At 43.0% G+C, this 18350-nt stretch overlaps 1 protein-coding gene and 1 non-coding gene across 14 annotated transcripts in view; both read left to right on the top strand.

The window, feature by feature from the left end:
• cep290 (centrosomal protein 290) overlaps window positions 1-18350 on the top strand; it is a 115486-nt gene that overhangs the window by 69871 nt on the left and 27265 nt on the right. For 12 of the 13 annotated variants that reach the window (XR_013498704.1, XR_013498705.1, XR_013498706.1 and 9 more), the window contains 10 exons: window positions 606-713; window positions 1572-1706; window positions 2489-2758; window positions 4642-4749; window positions 5851-6050; window positions 7646-7859; window positions 9090-9227; window positions 10310-10531; window positions 11654-11785; window positions 17241-17386. Coding sequence is in view for 10 of the 13 variants with exons in the window: in XM_078219614.1 (XP_078075740.1) it covers window positions 606-713; window positions 1572-1706; window positions 2489-2758; window positions 4642-4749; window positions 5851-6050; window positions 7646-7859; window positions 9090-9227; window positions 10310-10531; window positions 11654-11785; window positions 17241-17386 (1673 nt within the window). In the remaining 3 variants the exon portion in view is untranslated. The remainder of the gene's footprint in view (window positions 1-605; window positions 714-1571; window positions 1707-2488; window positions 2759-4641; window positions 4750-5850; window positions 6051-7645; window positions 7860-9089; window positions 9228-10309; window positions 10532-11653; window positions 11786-17240; window positions 17387-18350) is intronic. The other variant, XM_078219616.1, reaches the window with a different exon arrangement.
• trnat-ugu (transfer RNA threonine (anticodon UGU)) lies at window positions 12832-12914 on the top strand. Its single transcript has one exon. It is a non-coding gene; the product is annotated as a tRNA-Thr (tRNA).

Below are 18350 nucleotides of genomic sequence, written 5' to 3'. Positions count from 1 at the left end.
TGAGAGAAAACATGCCAGTTAAAACACCAATAGCCTTACAGTTTGGTGTGTATTTTCAACCAATAGAATTTATAATCCTTCATTTGCATACATAGTCCACCAACCATAGCATAGCCTTTTGCCCTTTCTTATCCAATAGAAAACTGTCTCCTTCACTAGCGTAATATGTCAACATATCTTGTTTTTTGGTATTTTTCATGGTAACTTTGTTTTCATCCTGTGGCCGAGCCCTGAAACGTAGTGTTTCTGAAACTGACACAAGGTTAGATTAGTTTCTTATCCTGAGTACGCAAGCGTTGGCCTCACTGAAGGTCTTGTTTGCTGATAAGCATTACTTGACAGAGTTGTTTGTCATAACTTAAATTCCACAATTATTGTAACTTAATTTCCACAGTAGAGAGCTTTGGGAACCATCGGTTCAAAGTTGACTGTTCCTCCCAAGTACATGGCACTTCCTAAATTACTCGTGTATTTCAAAATATTACTTTCTAAAAGAATTCATTCTAATTTTCGTTTGTATAAATCAATATTAACTGCTTCCACCACCACCTTAAGAAGCCTGTTCCTTAAATTAACCATTTGCTTTCTTTACCCAATTCCAACAGCTCCATGAAGAGCGGCAGATTGCATGGGATCGCAGAGAATTAGAGCTACAGCACCACTTGGACATGTACGAACATCAACACACCGAAGTACTGAGCGCGGCTCAAAAGGTGGATGCATTCTTTGGCTTATCGATAATGCATGTAAAACTTAAGATACAAATCATAATTACTTTCAATTAATCAGATTGTGTATTCTATAAGTGAGGAGATAACCTCTTTGTACAGCTTCTAGTCACATAACCCAGGATAAATCATAGAATGATGGAACACAGAAGAAGGCCATTTGGCCTGCTTTTTTTTTGATAGAACTATCCAAATAATAACTGCTCTTCCCCATAGCTTCGCAAATGTTTCCTTTCCAAGTCCTTTCCAGTCCAAAGATGCGCAGGTTAGGTTGATTGGCCATACTCAAAATTGCCCTTAGTGTCCTGAGATGCGTAGGTTAGAGGGATTAGTGGGTAAATATGTAGGGATATGGGGGTAGGGCCTGGGTGGGATTGTGGTCGGTGCAGACTTGATGGGCCGAATGGCCTCTTTCTGTACTGTAGGGTTTCTATGATTCATACATATCCAGTTCCTTTTGAAAGCTGATATTGCAGCTATTTACGCCATCCTATCAACCAGTGAATTCTAGATCATGACAACTTGCTTCTTAAAACAAGTACCCTCACCTTTTCTGGTTCTTTTGCCAATATCTTTAAATCTGTCTCTTCTGGTTATTGCCCTGCCCACAATTGAAACAGTTTCTCCTAATTTATCGAAATAATTCTTTACATAAAGGATAGTACCAAATGTATTGTGCCATCCAGTTCACTATGTATTTTTTAAATCTTGGTTAAATTAGCGGGCATTCAGGAAGGAAGGAACATTTGAGGAATAGAATGTACATCTAATATGGTAAAATACGTCTTTAATGCGAACAGACTTTTAGAGTTTGCTGTACTCATCGTGTATCATTCCTGACAGTTTGAGGAAGCTACTGGCTCCATCCCAGACCCCAACAAACCACTACCGGAGCAGCTAAATGTGGCTTTGCAAAAGATCAGAGAGCATATCTACGTAATTCTTGAAACCCAATCAACCTGCAGGACTCTAAAAGAGGTAAAAGAAGAATTGAGAATTAATAGTTTGTGATGTAAAGTAGGTCAGTGAAGCTTGCAATAACTTATTGTGCTAACATTTTATAAAAAAAACAGTGGGTTGCAGATTCAACCCTCTGGTACTCCATCTCTAAATTCCTTTGCCTTTCGACCTCCCCAGCTTGGTGATTCCCCTCCCCCCTCCTCTCCCTCTCCCCCCCTCTTCCCCCCCCTCTTCCCCCCCCTCTCTCCTCCCCCCTCTCCCCCCCCCTTTCCTCCCCCCTCTCCTCCCCCCTCTCCTCCCCCCTCTCCTCCCCCCTCTCCTCCCCCCTCTCCTCCCCCCTCTCCTCCCCCCTCTCCTCCCCCCTCTCCTCCCCCCTCTCCTCCCCCCTCTCCTCCCCCCTCTCCTCCCCCCCCCCTCCTCCCCCCTCTCCTCCCCCCCCCTCCTCCCCCCTCCCCTCGGGGCTACAAAAGTGCTATTTGTGCAGCCTGTCTAAATGTTTTCTCTTTTAGCTTGTGTATGATAGAGAGACATAGCAAAAAAAATGAAGCAAATTAGAAACTGACAGAGTACACAATGGGAGAAGTAATTACCTCCAGTAGGTCATCAGTATTGGAAAACCTCGACATGTAACTAATGGATTCTGCTTTTTCGTTAGTAAGTCATGCAAGCTGAAGAAATAGCTTAAGAATTTGGAATCCATTCTGCTGGAATACATTCCTGGAATTTTCTTTGGGTAATTCAACAAATCTTAACTTGTATTATATTGATTGAATTTGTTAGCACAACCTTTCCCTTCACAGAAACTCAAAGAGAAGGAAGAATCTTTGTGGAAGGCAGAACAGAATGTGCTGTCCCGAGACCAAGTTATAAACGAGCTGAGACTTCGCCTACCTGCGACAGCAGAGCGAGAAAGGCTGATGGCGGACCTCAGCTCCAGGACAGAGGATGATATAGAAAGCAGGAAGGCCTTGAAAGTGGCTCATCAGACTATCGCTAATCTACAGGCCAGGTTAGATCAGAAGGAGGAGGTCCTGCAAAAGTACCAACGATTGCTGACAAGAGCTCACCAGGTCAGGAAAATTATGTTGTTGAAAGAAAAAAAAACAAACTTGCATTTATATAGCCCCTATCACAATCTCCGACATTCCAAAGTGTTTTAGAGTCAATGAGGTACTGTTTGAAGTGCAGTCACTGTTAAAATACAGGAAACGTGGCAGCCAATTTACACACAGCAAGGCCCCACAAACAGCAATGTGATAATGACCAGATAATCTGATTTAATGACCTTGTTTAAGGGATAAATATCTTTATTTTTTTTGCAAGACAGCACAGCATCTTATAGCAGACCACTTGTGAAAGGTCTGCATTGTACCTTCTGAGTTGCTGCTACCCTGATGTGCCCACTACTTACCAAGAACATTGTCCATGAAGCGTTTGATGTCCACCTGTGAAAAGCAGATATGTGCATTCTGTGGCAATCAATTACTTGATCAATTACTTGATCTTTAATTCATTCATGGGATGCGGGCATCACTGGCTGAGACAGCATTTATTGCCCTTCAACTGAATGGCTTGCTGGATATTAAGAGTCAACCACATTGCCTTGGGTCTGGAGTGTAGGCCAGACCAGGCAGCAGATTTCCTTCCCTAAAGGACAACAGTGAACCAGGTGGGTTTTTCCGACAATCGATATGGTCATCCTTAGACATTCAATGTCAGATTTTTATTGAATTGAAATTTTACCATTTGCCGCAGTGAGATTCTAGCATTGTCCTCAGTCTCTGGATTATGAGTCCAGTGACAATACCACTATGTCACTGCCTCCCAATAACATTAGAAAGATCTCTGAGTCTACAATTATCAGGAGAGAAGAGATACTGGGGCAGAGAGCTTATTAAAGATACCAATGATTTTGATACGATGAACAAGAAAAGACAACTTCCTCGGGTTGGGGAGTCAGTGATGAAGATTCATGAATTTAAAATTATAACTGAGCCGGCATAGAGATTTTAAGAACCATTCCTTTACATAGTGTTAAATACTTTGCAGAAATTAACACAGAGATCTTTGGACCTTTTAAGGGGAAAAAAACAGATAAGCATTTGAATTGGCCACATCTACAAACATTCAATCCCTCCACCACCGACGCTCAGTAGCAGCAGTGTGTGCTATCTGCAAGATGCACTGCAGCAATTCACCAAAGATCCTTAGACAGCACCTTCCAAACCTATGACAACTTCCATCTAGAAGGCCAAGGACAGCAGATAAATGGGAACACCACCACCTGCAAGTTCCCCTCCAAGCCACTCACCATCCTGACTTGGAAATATATCGGCCGTTCCTTCGCAGTCGCTGGGTCAAAGTCCTGGAATTCCCTCCCTAACGGCATTGTGGGTCAACCCACAGAACGTGGACTGCAGCGATTCAAGAAGGCAGCTCACCACCACCTTCTCAAGGGCAACTAGGGATGGGCAATAAATGCTGACCCAGCCAGCGACGCCCATGTCCCACAAAAGAATTTAAAAAAAGAATCATAGAATCCTGTAATGCAGAAGGAGGTCTGTAGATGTGGTGCCAATTCAAATGGAGGCCATTCAGCCCATCGAGTCTGCACCAACCAGGCTCCATCCTCATAACCCCATGCATTTACCCTAGCTAGTCCCCCTGACAAAAAGGGGCAATTTAGCATGACCAATCCTGCAGAGGATGATGTGGGGAGAGAAGCGTTACTCTAGCAAAAGAAAAGAACAATGGATTGAAGAGGCTACTTTTCTGCTTTAAACTACTGTGATTCTTTGGATAAGCAGGAAAGAAGAGCCAAATCGTTGCTTGAAATACTCAGTTATGTACTGATTTGCCAAACACTAATTATCTGAAAACCAAATGCCAGAATACAGCCACAATCAAGACATGTTGATTTACTTAATGTGTTTTTTCCCCCCACACTGAACAGGACCAAGAAGAAATTGCAAAGAAACACGAAGAAGATCTTAAAGTTTTGCACCTGAAATTGGATTCGTACACAGATGCATCACTAAATAAATTTAAACAAGCTGCAATGGTTAGTTTAACTTAAACTCTTCCGATCATTTTGTCAGCAAAAATAATGATTGAAATTTTTGAGCAATTCTTTTGCCAGCAGCATCTCATGAAATTAATTAGAGTTCTCCATTTGATGTACCTTCAATAGTTCTCCGGTTTAACAATTTATTGAATTTTTTTTGAAGGCTGCAGAGAACATCTGAACCAGAAAAACACTAAGACCGTTTTTATCTGCGGGGAACCTTTCGGCACCCTTCACCATAGGGGCAGCCTCCAGTGGGCAATTCAGCAATTGGCTCTTTGGGTGGGTTTGTGATTCCAAGAGGCATTTTCACCCGGGAACCAAACTTAGACACAGGGCTACTACACTGTAGCCCTGATTTTAGGACGTTTCCTATGCCAGTCCCCAGGCTCCTCACTGGAAGCACAGGATTGCCATTTATTTGCATTAAATCACTCATAGCATTCCCCTCGCACTGTTTCAATAATTTACCATTGCAATTTAATCGTGATCTTGCACTCCATATCACACATGACAGATAGCCTATCTTCCTCTATTTGTCACCACAAGTTCTGATGTTCTTTACACCTATTTTGTTATTTAATTGCGCTCTTTTCACACACTAAAAATAATCGATGTACTATTCATAGAGACTAATGGTTGACATGAGTAACCTCAAAATGGAGATAGTCATAGAGTCATTGAGGTTTACAACATGGAAACAGGCCCTTCAGCCAACTTGTCCATGCCGCCCCTGTTTTTTAACCACTAAGCTAATCCCAATTGCCCGAAAGTTACTGCAATTCATTCCCAGAGAATTATTATCAATGTTAACATACCTCTGGAGTGTCAATGTTCCACTTTGTGAAGAAGATTCTTGCTCACCCGCACCCTTTGACCTGCTGAACTCTGAAGGTTGATGTTGGAAGATGTTGTACAAAGACCACACACTACGAATCTAACTGAAGAATAAACCCTACTATTTTGTATGTCAAGAAAACGGAAAATCTGGAAAGACTGAGAAGGGCAGGCTTTCTGGTGGAGAGAATTACACAATGGAAAGAAGGGCACATGGGCGATCCGGTGGCAAAACTATAAAGTATTTTGTTTTCACAACAGGAGCTGATGAAAAAACCGTCCCGTCCAGTTCCGACGTCCAAACATCTGGCACGCCTGGCAGAGCTGGAACAGACCGTAACCGATCAGGACAGTTCCCTGTCGGCACAGGTGGACAAATTGAAGAGAGCAACCATGGAACTCGAGAAGCAGAAAGGTATCACTCAGTTGAAAATGAAGGAACACCGCAGTGAAAAAGCAAAGTAAGCTCACATCCTGAACTAGTTTTGGCTCATTTCTGGCATTGTGTGATTTGCATACATGTTTGAACCCAGTTTGCTTTGCTTTAAAAGTAATTTCAAATGTCATTTTTTAAAATTTTGAGACAAATTAAAATTTGGTGATATTCTTCACAATGTAAGAGTAAAACTTCTAAAGCTTTATAGTCACAAGTAGGCTTACATTAATACTGCAATGAAGTTACTGTGAAAATCCCCTAGTCGCCACAGTCCGGCGGCTGTTCGGGTCAATGCACCTAACCAGCACGTCTTTTAGAATGTGGGAGGAAACCAGAGCACCCGGAGGAAACCCACGCAGACACGGGGAGAACATGCAAACTCCACACAGACAGTGACCAAAGCCGGGAATCGAACCCGGGTCCCGTGCTAACCACTGTGCTACCGTGCCGCCCCATTTAGGTGGTAAATTGTGGGGAACTTAAGTACCAAAATATAGCAACTTGGAATTGAGTAAACCATTCAGCCCATCAAACCTGTTCCATCATTCATGGCTGATCTGCATCTCAATTCTGTTTACACACCCTTGTTCATTACACCTTAATACCCTGACCTAAAGCCTTGGTTTTGATTTTTTTTCAATTGTCACTGCCCATTCCCCCATCACAATCAGTTCCAGATTTCCGTTGCCCTCTGTGTGAAGAAGTGCTTGCTGACATCACTCTCCCTGTATGTCCTGGCTTTACTTTTAAGTTGATGTCCTTTCCTTGTGAAAGTGCACACACAAAAATTACATCACGGCAGAGCTGCATTTCGTACCCTTCTGCTGCAAGACCAATGCCATTGACCTGGTTGGAGCCAGTATTTCCCCGCTAACATCACCATAACATCTCAGTTGCTGTTTGTCAAGCAGAATTGGTTTGTGCCCACACAGTGTGATGGGAATTCAAAAATTGGCCATGAAACACTGTACAAACTTCAAACTGTGAAAAGCGTGACATTTTTACTTGTGCAGCAGTCCTGTCACTGGAGCAGATTTAGGACAAATTTTTCCCACCACTTTAATGGAGTAAGTTTAATCAGGCACCAGTTCCTTCTAGAGTGAGAGTACAAGGCAGAGGGGCAAAGGGATTTAAGGGGGCAGGTTGTTATTAAAAGCAACAGCACGGTGGCACAGTAGTTAGCACTGCTGCCTCACAGCGCCAGGGACCCGGGTTCGATTCCCGGCTTGGGTCACTGTCTGTGCGGTATCTGCACTTCTCCCTGTGTCTGCGTCAGTTTCCTCCGGGTGCTCCGGTTTCCTCCCACAGTCTGAAAGAGGTGCTGGTTAGGTACATTGGCCATGCTAAATTCTCCTTCAGTGTACCTGAACAGGTGCCGGAGTGTAGGAGATTTTCACAGTAACTTCATTGCAGTGTTAATGCAAACCTACTTGTGACTAAGAAATAAACTTTAAAACTTTAACAGAGATCAACAAGGCTGTGAAATTGGTTAGGATCTGGAATGCATTGCCTGAAGTGTGGTGAAAGCAGATTCAATCGCAGCATTCAAAAGGGAATTGGATCATTACTTGAAAATGGACACTGGAGCATTGGAACATTCTGTTAAACTTTTATTTCAAGTCTTGAAGAGAAGCATGCTACCGAGGTCACGAAGCTTCACGGTGAAGTAGATGAGCTGAGGTGCACCCAGCTGCAGATGGAGAAGGAGTTGCAGTGCTTACAGATTGAGCTGGAGGCTCAGAAACAAGCGAATACAAGCGCACCCACCATGACCATGAAGAATTTAGTGGACAGGTTAAAAGGTCAACTGGCTTTGAAAGAAAAGCAGCAAAAGGTAGGTATTGTAAAACATGGAAGAGCAAAGGGTTGACTTGGATTTTGAGTGTCTATGGTCTGTTACTGTGTACTTTGCACCACATTTCTTAGCAGTTTCCACATGTTTGGAAGTAGCCTTTTTATATAATCTACTTTCTTGTGGGCTAGGTTTTCTCATTTTTGTCCTAGAAGTAGGTTTCCAACAAGATTAAAATTAAGAACACAATTGGATGTTATTTTCTCTATTTGCTAATTTCGCTCCCACAACCTATACCTTTTAAACTTATCCCAGACAGTGGCTCTGATTTTACCGGCACGGCTGCCCGAGGCCAGCGGGGAATGCCGTTCTGCAAGCCTCACCCGCCCGGGATTTCGGGGCGGCTGTGCCAGTAAAATCAGGGCTAGCACTAACTTTTCGCCATTACCATAGGTGCCAATTGCAAATGCACTGCATGATAAGTATCAATGGCAATTATTTTGTCCAATTAAATTCTTCCACAGATTTCAGGCAAAGTCAGCTTCAGTCACGTTCCTAATTACAGGAGTTGGGGGAGATGGTGATGTAGTGGTTCTATCACTGGACCAGTAACCCAGACTAGTGCCCTAGAGACACAGATTCAAATCCCACCAGCTGCTGGAATTTAAATTCAATTAATAAATAGGAATATAAAGATAGTCTCAGTAACGGTGACCATGACAACTATGATCAATTGTATTACAAACCCATCTGGTTCATTAGTATCCTTTAGGGAAGGAAATCTGCCATCCTTGCCTGTCTGGCCCACATTCACCTTTTTCCTGGGTCCTGGGACTTCTGGCGGTGTTGTTCGGGCAGAAGACACAGCCGCCTCTGTGGCACTACTGAGTACAAGAGCTTCCAGCCTCTGATTGGCTGGCAGCTTTTGGTCAGTGATGTGTCATATTCTGGGATCCTGAGTCGGGAGAAAGGCCCACTCCTGTCCACTTAACTGCCTGATGGGCGGAACACACAACGGGCTTTCCTCCTTAGAGTGGGTACGAGTTTGTCACTGCTTTTTCAGACAGTGCAGACAATGACTCTATGTGACTCCAGGTCCACAGCAATGTGGTTGACTCTGAAATGAACCAACAAGCCACTCAGTTCAAGGGCAGTTGGGGAGGGGCAACAAATCATCACCACCCACATCCCATGAATGAAAAATAAAGTTTTCTCATTGCGTCAGATGGAGGCTTTCTCTCCAAAGTTCTGATTCCATTCTATATATTGTAGGCTCTGAGTAAAGCATTGTTGGACCTTCGAGCGGAGATGACATCCCATGCAGAACAGCAAATTATACTCCAGGCTGCACAAAAGGAGGGACACCTCAACATTCAGCAAATTGTTGATAAGCAAACTAAAGAACTGAGGGTGAGTCTTAGACAATAAAGTGTAAGTTTACCATTCATCTTGTTAAGCTGTTTCATCAATCACTGGGTTGTTTTACAGACTACAGCAACTGAACTGTGTTTTAATGCAACAGAGATTTTGTAGATTGTGTATTTACTGAGGTACAAGTTTGTGTATTTTAACTAGAGGTTTTCCAGCAAAGAAGGCTATTGGCTTGAACAAGTGAATAAGCAAGCCTTGAAGCCTTCTGATAGGCTACAAGTGGGCCTGCTGATATGTGGCTAAACTATGTAGATTGCATGTTTGTTGGGAGGGGGAAGGGTCCCTCAATCTGCACTAATCTGTTCATGATTGAGGACACTGCCCTCCCCCCCCAACAGAAGTTACCTTTTTCCTGGGACTTCTGGCGGTGTTGTTCGGGCAGAAGACACAGCCGCCTGTGTGGCACTGCTAAGTACAAGAGCTTCCAGCCTTTGATTGGCTGGCAGCTTTTGGTCAGTAGTGTGTCATATTCTGGGATCCTGAGTCGGGAGAAAGGCCCACCCCTGTCCACTTAACTGCCTGATGGGCGGAACTCACAACGGGCTTTCCTCCTTAGAGTGAGTACGAGTTTGTCACTGCTTTTTCAGACAGTGCATGAGGTACCCGCCGAGAATGGCAGTTCAAAGAGGCAGCTCAGCATCAATTTCTCAAGGATAGTTAGGGATGGGCAATAAATAAAAACAGCCCCCGCTCTCCCGCACTGCTCACATGCTTTCTGTCTCTAGACTTCTCCAAATCCTATCACTGTGCTCCCAATTGTCTTCAGTTAATATTATTTTGTTTAACCAGTTCCTGTTTTCTTCCCAAGTGCTGTACAGGTCATTCCACATCTTATTACTTTTTTCTCTTTGTTTTTAAATGCTGTTTATCTGTAATTTATCTGATGATGGATGCACAAATGAAGCATTATTTCATCTGTTCTCCCCACAGAGACAGATCTGCTGGTTTTTGCAGCATTTCTATTTCTCCTCAGACAATGGCATCATCAGCACTCGCATCTGTAGCTGCACACCAGCTTGGCTTTCCATCAACTTAACGTTGTCCACTTGTGCTACTTTTAGGCGCGTATAGAAGATCTTACTGACCAACTTGCAGCAACTAAGGACAGCTTGAAGGCATCAAAGAGCAAGGAAGTGACCACAGCGGCTGAAATTGAGAACTTAAATGGAGAACTTCAGAAAAAGCAGCGAGTTCAGAACAAGCTGCAAACAGAGAAGGACGAGTTGGAGAAAGAGAACGAGGAACTGAAGAAAAAAATTAAGAGGCTGTGCAACAGCATGCAGGTCCAAATTTTAATCTATCTCTTACTTTCTGGGTAATTTTAGAAAATGCTCCAATCCTCCATTTCAATTCTTTGAAATGTGTACATACACCAGTTGGTTTCAAGTGAAATATTTTCATTTATCTTCTTATCTCCTTAAATATTTTAAACAAAAATGCAAGCTTCCCGGGGGAAGTAACAATTATATTTTTTAATTGTTCTTTTTTTTCATTTTCTCATCGCATTTTTTCTTACAGAAAGTGGTGGCAAGGGACAAAACTCGAACCTTTGGTTTATTACTTCTACATCAAGTCAACTTTCCTGCCCTAAACTCATACCCCTGATTTCCTTAGTGCCCAAAAAATCGATTGAGCTTGGCCTTCATCATCTGAGCATCCATAGCTCTCTCAGATAGTGAATTCCAAAGTTTCACAATTCACTGAATGAAGAATTCTCTCCTTAATTCTGTCCAAATTGGCAGCCCACTTTTCCAGAGACTATTATCCCTAGTTCTGAACTTTCCTGCCAGTTTCTTGGTACCTACCATATCAAGCCCTCTGAATATTCTATACATTTCAATGAGATCGCTTCTCGTTCTTCTAAACCGCTGAGAATATGAGCCCATTCTCAATCTGTGCTTATAGGACAGTCCTCACATCCCAAGAGTCAACCTGGTGAACCTCATGGTATCTACCCCCTTCTATGGCACCTATATCCTTCCTTAGGTAAGGATATACTTGCCTTACAGGGTGTAAGACTTGAGAGAATGATTTAAGAAACCTTGTGGCCAGAGCCAGCAACAACATTATGACAGCTGCCACAGCAAAATTGAATGGTAAATATTTCCACAAAAGCATTGTCCAGAATTGTGATAACCGGACATATTGTGTGGCAGCTTGCTAGGCCTGAGAAGTTATCCAAAAAAATCTCTTTATTAACAACTGTGGCAATATCTAACGCAGGGAAAGTCTTTAGAAAATATTAGTCGAAAATACAAGTTGCTACGATCATTTTCCACATTAAGTGCAACTTGCATACATTCTATTAATACAGACATCTTTACGTAGAAAGATAGCTAGAGTAACAATGTTTGTTATGTTGACAGGCTTATCTCAAAATTTCAAACCACTTTGACATATTTCAGACCAAGACCGAGACTGACAATAAACAGACCATAATAGATGAGCTGCAGAGAAAGATCAAAAGATTGGAGTGTGAACTAGACAAGAAGGTGGCAACCGAGCAAATTGAGAGAAAAGTTTTGAAAGAAGACAAGGTGAGATTAATGCGACTGCTTCTCATTTAACACCAAGAAACACCAAATATTAATTTGCAATATAAATGAATAATGTAAGATTTGAATACTCTAGAAGGATCTTATAGAATTTTTAGCTTGACCTATTTGCTTTGAGATGAATGAAACTTAGACTTGCTTCTTAATAAGAATGCACAAGCTTGTGCCTGACTTTTTCCCTTGCCATAAATATTAGATCAATGCCTGTTTTTCTGTTCATTATCGCATAATAAAGTGACAGGAACTAATTTTGAACTATCCCATCAAAAAATTCTGTTTCCACGTCATCAATTTTTTTTTCTCTTATCCAATGATCAAAAATAAAATCCGAATACTTTTCCCACGATAAGTTTGCATTTGTCATGGTTCAGTTGGTTTTGCCATTGAAACAGAAGGTTGTGGTTTCAAACCTCACTCCTGGGCTTAAGCACACGGTTGCACAGTGGTTAGCACTGCTGCCTCACAGCGCCAGGGATCTGGGTTCAATTCCAGCCTTGGGTCACTGTCGGTGTGGAGTTTGCACGTTCTCCACATTGTCTGTGTAGGTTTCCTCCGGGTGCTCCAGTTTCCTCCCAACCTCCAAAGATGTGTTGGTTAGGTTGATTGGCCATGCTAAATAGCCCCTTAGCGTCAGGGGATTAGCAGGGTAACTACGTGGGTTTACAGGGCTAGGCCTGGGGTGGGATTGGTGCCAGTGTAGGCTTGATGGGCTGAATGGCCTCCTTCTGCACTGTAGGGATTCTATGATTATCTGTGAATCTAAGCTGACACTCCACTGCAGCACCAAAGGAGTGCTGAATTGTTAGAGGTGCCATATTTCAGATAAAACATTAAACAAAGGCCCGTGTGCCCCACCAGGTGAATGCAAATAAATCCCATGACACTGCATTGAAGAGAGCAGGGAGATATCCTAGCCAGTATTTATTCTTTGGTCAACATCATATTATCTGGCCATTGTCACATTCCTGTTTGTGGAAGTTTGCTGTGCGCAAATTAGCTGCCATGTTTCTTACATAACAACAGTTACAGCTGCAGTGGCCGAGTGGTTAAGGTGTTGGATTTGTAAATCCAATGGGGTTTCCCCACACAGGTTCGAGCCCTGCTCGCAGCGAGTGTGTTTGAAGCTGTTTATTCTCTTTAATCACTTCCAGAGGGCTGATCACTGACTGGAAAACTAATCACAATTCCTATTGTTCTTTTCTTTCCGGAAGGGTAGGGGGTTTTAGTTCAGTCGGGCAGCATGGTCGGTGCAGGCTTGGAGGGCCGAAGGGCCTGTTCCTGTGCTGTAATTTTCTTTGTTCTTTGTTCAATGACTACACTTCAAAAACTACTTCTTAGGCTGTGGAACACTTTGAGATGTCCGGTGGTTGTGAAAGGTGCTATATGAATGCAACTTTTTTTTATATTTCTTCGTTAGAGTAGGAGCAAACTTAATTTGATCTGACACACTTGATAACCAAGGTCATGAACTACAGATAATGTTGAGGCCACTCTACAGCAACCCTTTTGAACGTTTATTCTTTTAGTCTACTTTTACTGAAAGGTTTACTGTTGAATTCTTTCCATTAGAATCTATTCTATATTCTACATAAAGGCTAGGTTGAAATTGTTTTCAGTGGATTATAACATGATTGACTAACCTATGGGCCAATGGTCTTTAACCATGTTGCCATGGTAGCTCTTAGCTGGAGTCTCTAGATACACAATCAACAAAAATGAAATTACAACTGCTGGAGTTCTTTTTGCTGGAGATAAATGCCTGTTTAGAACTGTATTTAATTAGCTCATAGAGGCTGCATAAAAAGATGGTTTTTCTTTCTCCATTGACAACAACAAGGTATTGTAATATGATTTTTTCAATTGCTCTTCATACCCTCTGGTTACGCCAATTAGCTACTAAGAAGTTCGGGCAGCTTTAGATCCATAAAATAGCTGACATAATGGCCCAAACTTTGGAGAAGTTTGGAAAAATAACACTGAGGTCACGGCACCCAGCATTACTGGTGCATAAGTAATTTGTGACGAGGAAGGGATCTGTAATGAGTTCCAAATCACCATAGGTTGCTGGATGGATTGTTGCTGCTTCGCCATTAGCCGAGAGTAAACCCAATAAATTCCCATCTCACCGTGAGCCTCTCTGTTTTGTGTCACGAGATTGCTGGATCCCTACAAATGAATCTTGGAGCAGCCATTTAGAGCTAGTAATTTGTCTAAGGAACCTCATTAGGTGTGTTTATGTTCCTGGCGTGTAACTAAACTCAGAGAACACAGAAGAAAATATTTTAAACTGCATTGCCTAATCTCCTGGATAGTGAATTATTCATAGAGGTTCCTTAAATTTAAATTTTCTTTTTACTGTCTGTTTTTTCTTTTCCTCATCCAATCTTTCTTTCCCTCTTATTTCTCTTTTGCTGTCTAATTTGACTCCGGTTCACATTATTTATATCTTTGTCGCTACTCTATTTCTTCCCATACTTAAATTTAATTGGTCAGGGCGATAAGCTGTTGGCCTCTCCTAGATGCCCCGTTGATCCAGTTAATTATTCACATTCCCGGAACTGATGTGTTACAATCAGATGAAGTAAACAATCCAATTTACAGCCTCACTCTGTGATCCTCCGCTCCAGTAATTTCTGGGCCATTATAACACTAAAATGGATCTAAATTCTAAAACAATCTGTTCTGCTTTCATAACCAGGAGATGCAGGCAGTTCTACAAAACACTGTTGCAGAGTGGAATTTTGCCATTTGTTTTGGTAAAGTGTCATTCGGCATGTTTGCTACGACTCTCACCAATTTTTACAGATGCTCCATAGAAAACATCCTGACAGGTTGTATCACAGCTTGGTATGGTTCCTCTGACCGAGACCGCAAAAAACTACATAGGGTTGTAAACGTGGCCCAATCCATCACGCAAACCAGCCTGCCATCCATTGACTCCATCTGCACTTCCCGCTGCCTCGGAAAAGCAGCCAGCATAATCAAGGAACCCACACACCCTGAACATTCTCTCTTCCCCCTTCTTCCGTCGGGAAAAAGATACAAAAGTTTGAGAACACATACCAACTTACACAAGAACGGCTTCTTCCCTGCTGCCATCAGACTTTTGGATGGACCTACCACATATTAAGCTGATCTTTCTCGACACCCTATCCATGACTGCCACACTATATTCTGCACCCTTTCCTTTCCTTCTCCCCTGTGTACTCTATGAACGGTACGCTTTGACTGTATGGTGTGCAGGAAACAATACTTTTCACTGTATACCAATACATGTGACAATAATAAATCCAATCAACTCTCGGGCAAAAAATGCACAGGGTAGTCTGCCAGTGGTTTTGGCAGGCGCTGTATTTTTGAAAAGATGGACAAAAAGAATGTAAGGGGAGGGTACCACAATGGCATGCTGATGGAAAATGGCACACAGATGTAAAAGAATATAGATTGACACCAAAATCACAGGACCCACCCCCCCAGTACCACGGAACACCTCCCTTGGCACTGTGCCAGGATATTGCCCAGACATGACCGTCCCACCTCTGGTGGTTGTCCTTGTCTGTATGTCTCCAGCCAGTTCTGCTCATCAGGAGCAGATTGTGAGAGGATCTGTTATAATTCACTTTGGCATGTGTCCACGCTGACATGAATGGACAATTTTAACACGGGACTATCAAGCATAAAGGCCTGATAATTATATTAAAATATATGCAAATTCAGGATTTCCTTAAGTCAGTGGGTGGGGGGTTGGGACAATCGATTGGGGAAATCCCACCAGCATAAAAGCCATTTTGAGACGCCTACTTGATTCTCTGTCCCCGCCACTGTTCTCACTCCCTGAAAATAGGAGCATGAAATCCCAACCCCTCCCCATCCCCCCTATAATGTTTTTATCTCTCTGATATGAATTTGAATATAGTAAAACAGAGGGGCTGAAAGTCTCCATTGGGGCAGCACGGTGGTACAGTGGTTAGCACTTGCTGCCTCACAGCACCAGGGACCCGGGTCACTGTCTGTGTGGAGTTTGCATGTTCTCCCCGTGTCTGCGTGGGTTTCCTCCGGGTGCTCCAGTTTCTTCCCACAGTCCATGATGTGCAGGTTAGGTGGATTGGCCGTGCTAAATTGACTCTAGTGTCAGGGGGGTTAGCAGTGTAAGTAAATGGGTTACGGGAATAGGGCCTGGGATTGTGATCGGTGCAGACCTGATGGGCTGAATGGCCTCCTTCTGCACTGTAGCGATTCTATGATGTGGAGGATAATGTAATAAAGTACTGCAGACTATCTCCAGCATAAGAATAGTCCAACTGTCCACCACCCACAATGAATCCATCAGAAGTGTGATGGAATACTCTCCACTTGCATGGATGAGTGCAGCTCCAATAACACTCAGAAGCTCAACACTATTCAGGATAAAGCAACGCATTTGATTGGCACTCCCTCTACCACCACAAACAGTGGCAGCAATGTGTACCATCTACAAGATGCATTGCAGGAACTCAACAAGCACCTTTCAACACTGCGACCTCTGTCACTTAGAAGGACAAGGGCAGCAGATGCATGTTTATGCGAGTTCCCCTCCAGGTCACACATGGAATCATATTGCTGTTCCTTCACTGTCACTGGATCAAAATCCTGGAACTGCCCCACCTTACTGCACTGTGGGTGTACCTATAGCACATGGACTGCAGCAGTTCAAAACAACAGCTCGCCATCACCTTCTCAAGGGCAATTAGGGATGGATAACAAATTGCTGGCCTAGCCAGTGATGCTCACATCCCAATAATGAGTTAAAAGAAAATCAGTCCAACTGGTCCGTATCGGTGCTTATGTTCCACATAAACCATCTGCCATTCCTCTTCCCCATCAACATATCCAATTCTTCTTTCCTCTTATGTAGCTTCCCCTGAAATCCATCTATACTATTCACCTCAACTATTCCACATGCTGTTGAGGGGTTCCAACTACTCTCTGGGTTTAAAAAAAAGTTTCTCCTGAATTCCTTATTTATTCCTTATATTTTTGGACCCTTAATTTTGGTTTCCCCATAATCGTCTCTACAAATACCCAGTTACATGCCTTCACAATCTTGACCTCTGTCAAGTCACCTCCCAGACTTCTCTTTTCTATAGAGAGGCCCAGCCTGTTTAATCATTTCTTTGAAAGAATGGAAACTGCTACATCTAAACGGGAACTTTGAACTGCTGCATCTAAACAGGAAGTCTACTTTCTTCTGAAATAATGTGGAGATGCCGGCGTTGGACTGGGATGGGCACAGTAAGAAGTCTCACAACACCCGGTTACAGTCCAACAGGTTTATTTGGAATCACGAGCTTTCGGAGCGCTGCTCCTCACCTGATGAAGGAGCAGCGCTCCTTCTTACTGTGTCTTTTGAAATAAACAGTACTCTACGTGATACGTTTGTCTCTCTTTTATACCACAGACCCCAAAAGAGGAAATAGTGAGATGGGAAGAAGGTAAAAAGTGGCAGACCAGATTGGAAGGCGTGAAAAACAAGCTGAAGGAAAAAGAGAAGGAGCTGGAAGCTATGACCAAGCAGATGACCACTCTAAAGGAGCTGTATGCAAAGTAAGTTTAATGTTTGCTATGTTGTGTGTCTCCATGCAACCGCTGATGATTCTTATTGTGGAATTAGCTGGTAGGATTGTATGAAACCAGACCACATGCACCCTTTTTTTAACTTATTCTTTGACAGTAAGTGGCATAACCAACTTTATGGCCCATTCCTAATTGCCCTTGTGATGGTGTTGGTGAGCTGCCTCTGTGAACCACTGCAGTCTGTGGTGTGGGTACACCCAGAGTGCTGTTAGGAAGGGAGTTCCAAAACTTTGACCCAGTGACTGTGAAGGAATGTCGATGTATTTCCAAGTCAGGATGGTGTGTAACTTGGAGGGAACTTTGCAGATGGTGCTGTTCCCATGCATCTGCTACCCTTGTCTTTCTAGGCAGTAGAGGTCGCGAGTTTGTAAGGTGCTGTCGAAGGATTCTTGATGAGTTTCTGCAGTGCATGCCACTGTGCATTGGTGGAGGAGGGAGTGAATGTTTAAGCTGATGTGGGTGGGGTACCAATCAAATGAACAGCTTTGTTCTGAATGGTGTCAAGTTTCTTGAGTGATATTGCAATTGCACTCATCCAGGCAAGTGGAAGAGTATTCCATCACACTCCTGATCTGTGCCTTGTAGATGGTTGACAGGCTTAGGAAAGTCAGGAGATGAGCTACTCACCACAAGATTCCCAGCCTCTGACCTGTTCTTGTAACCACAGCATATATATGTCCAGTCCATTTAAATTTCTGGTCAGTGGTAATTCTTAAGATGTTGATAGTAGGGCATTCAATTATGGTAAAAAAAAATTATTCATTCGTGGGACATGGGTATCGCTGGCTGGCCAGCATTTATTACCCATCCTTAATTGCCCTTGGAGGGCAGTTGAGAGTCAACCACATTGCTTTGGCTCTGGAGTCACATGTAGACCAGACCAGGTAAGGATGGCAGATTTCCTGCTCTGATGGACCAGATGGGTTTTTACAAC

This window comes from Mustelus asterias, chromosome 9 (assembly GCF_964213995.1).
Source record: "Mustelus asterias chromosome 9, sMusAst1.hap1.1, whole genome shotgun sequence".
NCBI lineage: Eukaryota > Metazoa > Chordata > Chondrichthyes > Carcharhiniformes > Triakidae > Mustelus > Mustelus asterias.
Note: the sequence above shows the minus strand (reverse complement) of the source record. Positions and strands in the feature narration are given on the sequence as shown.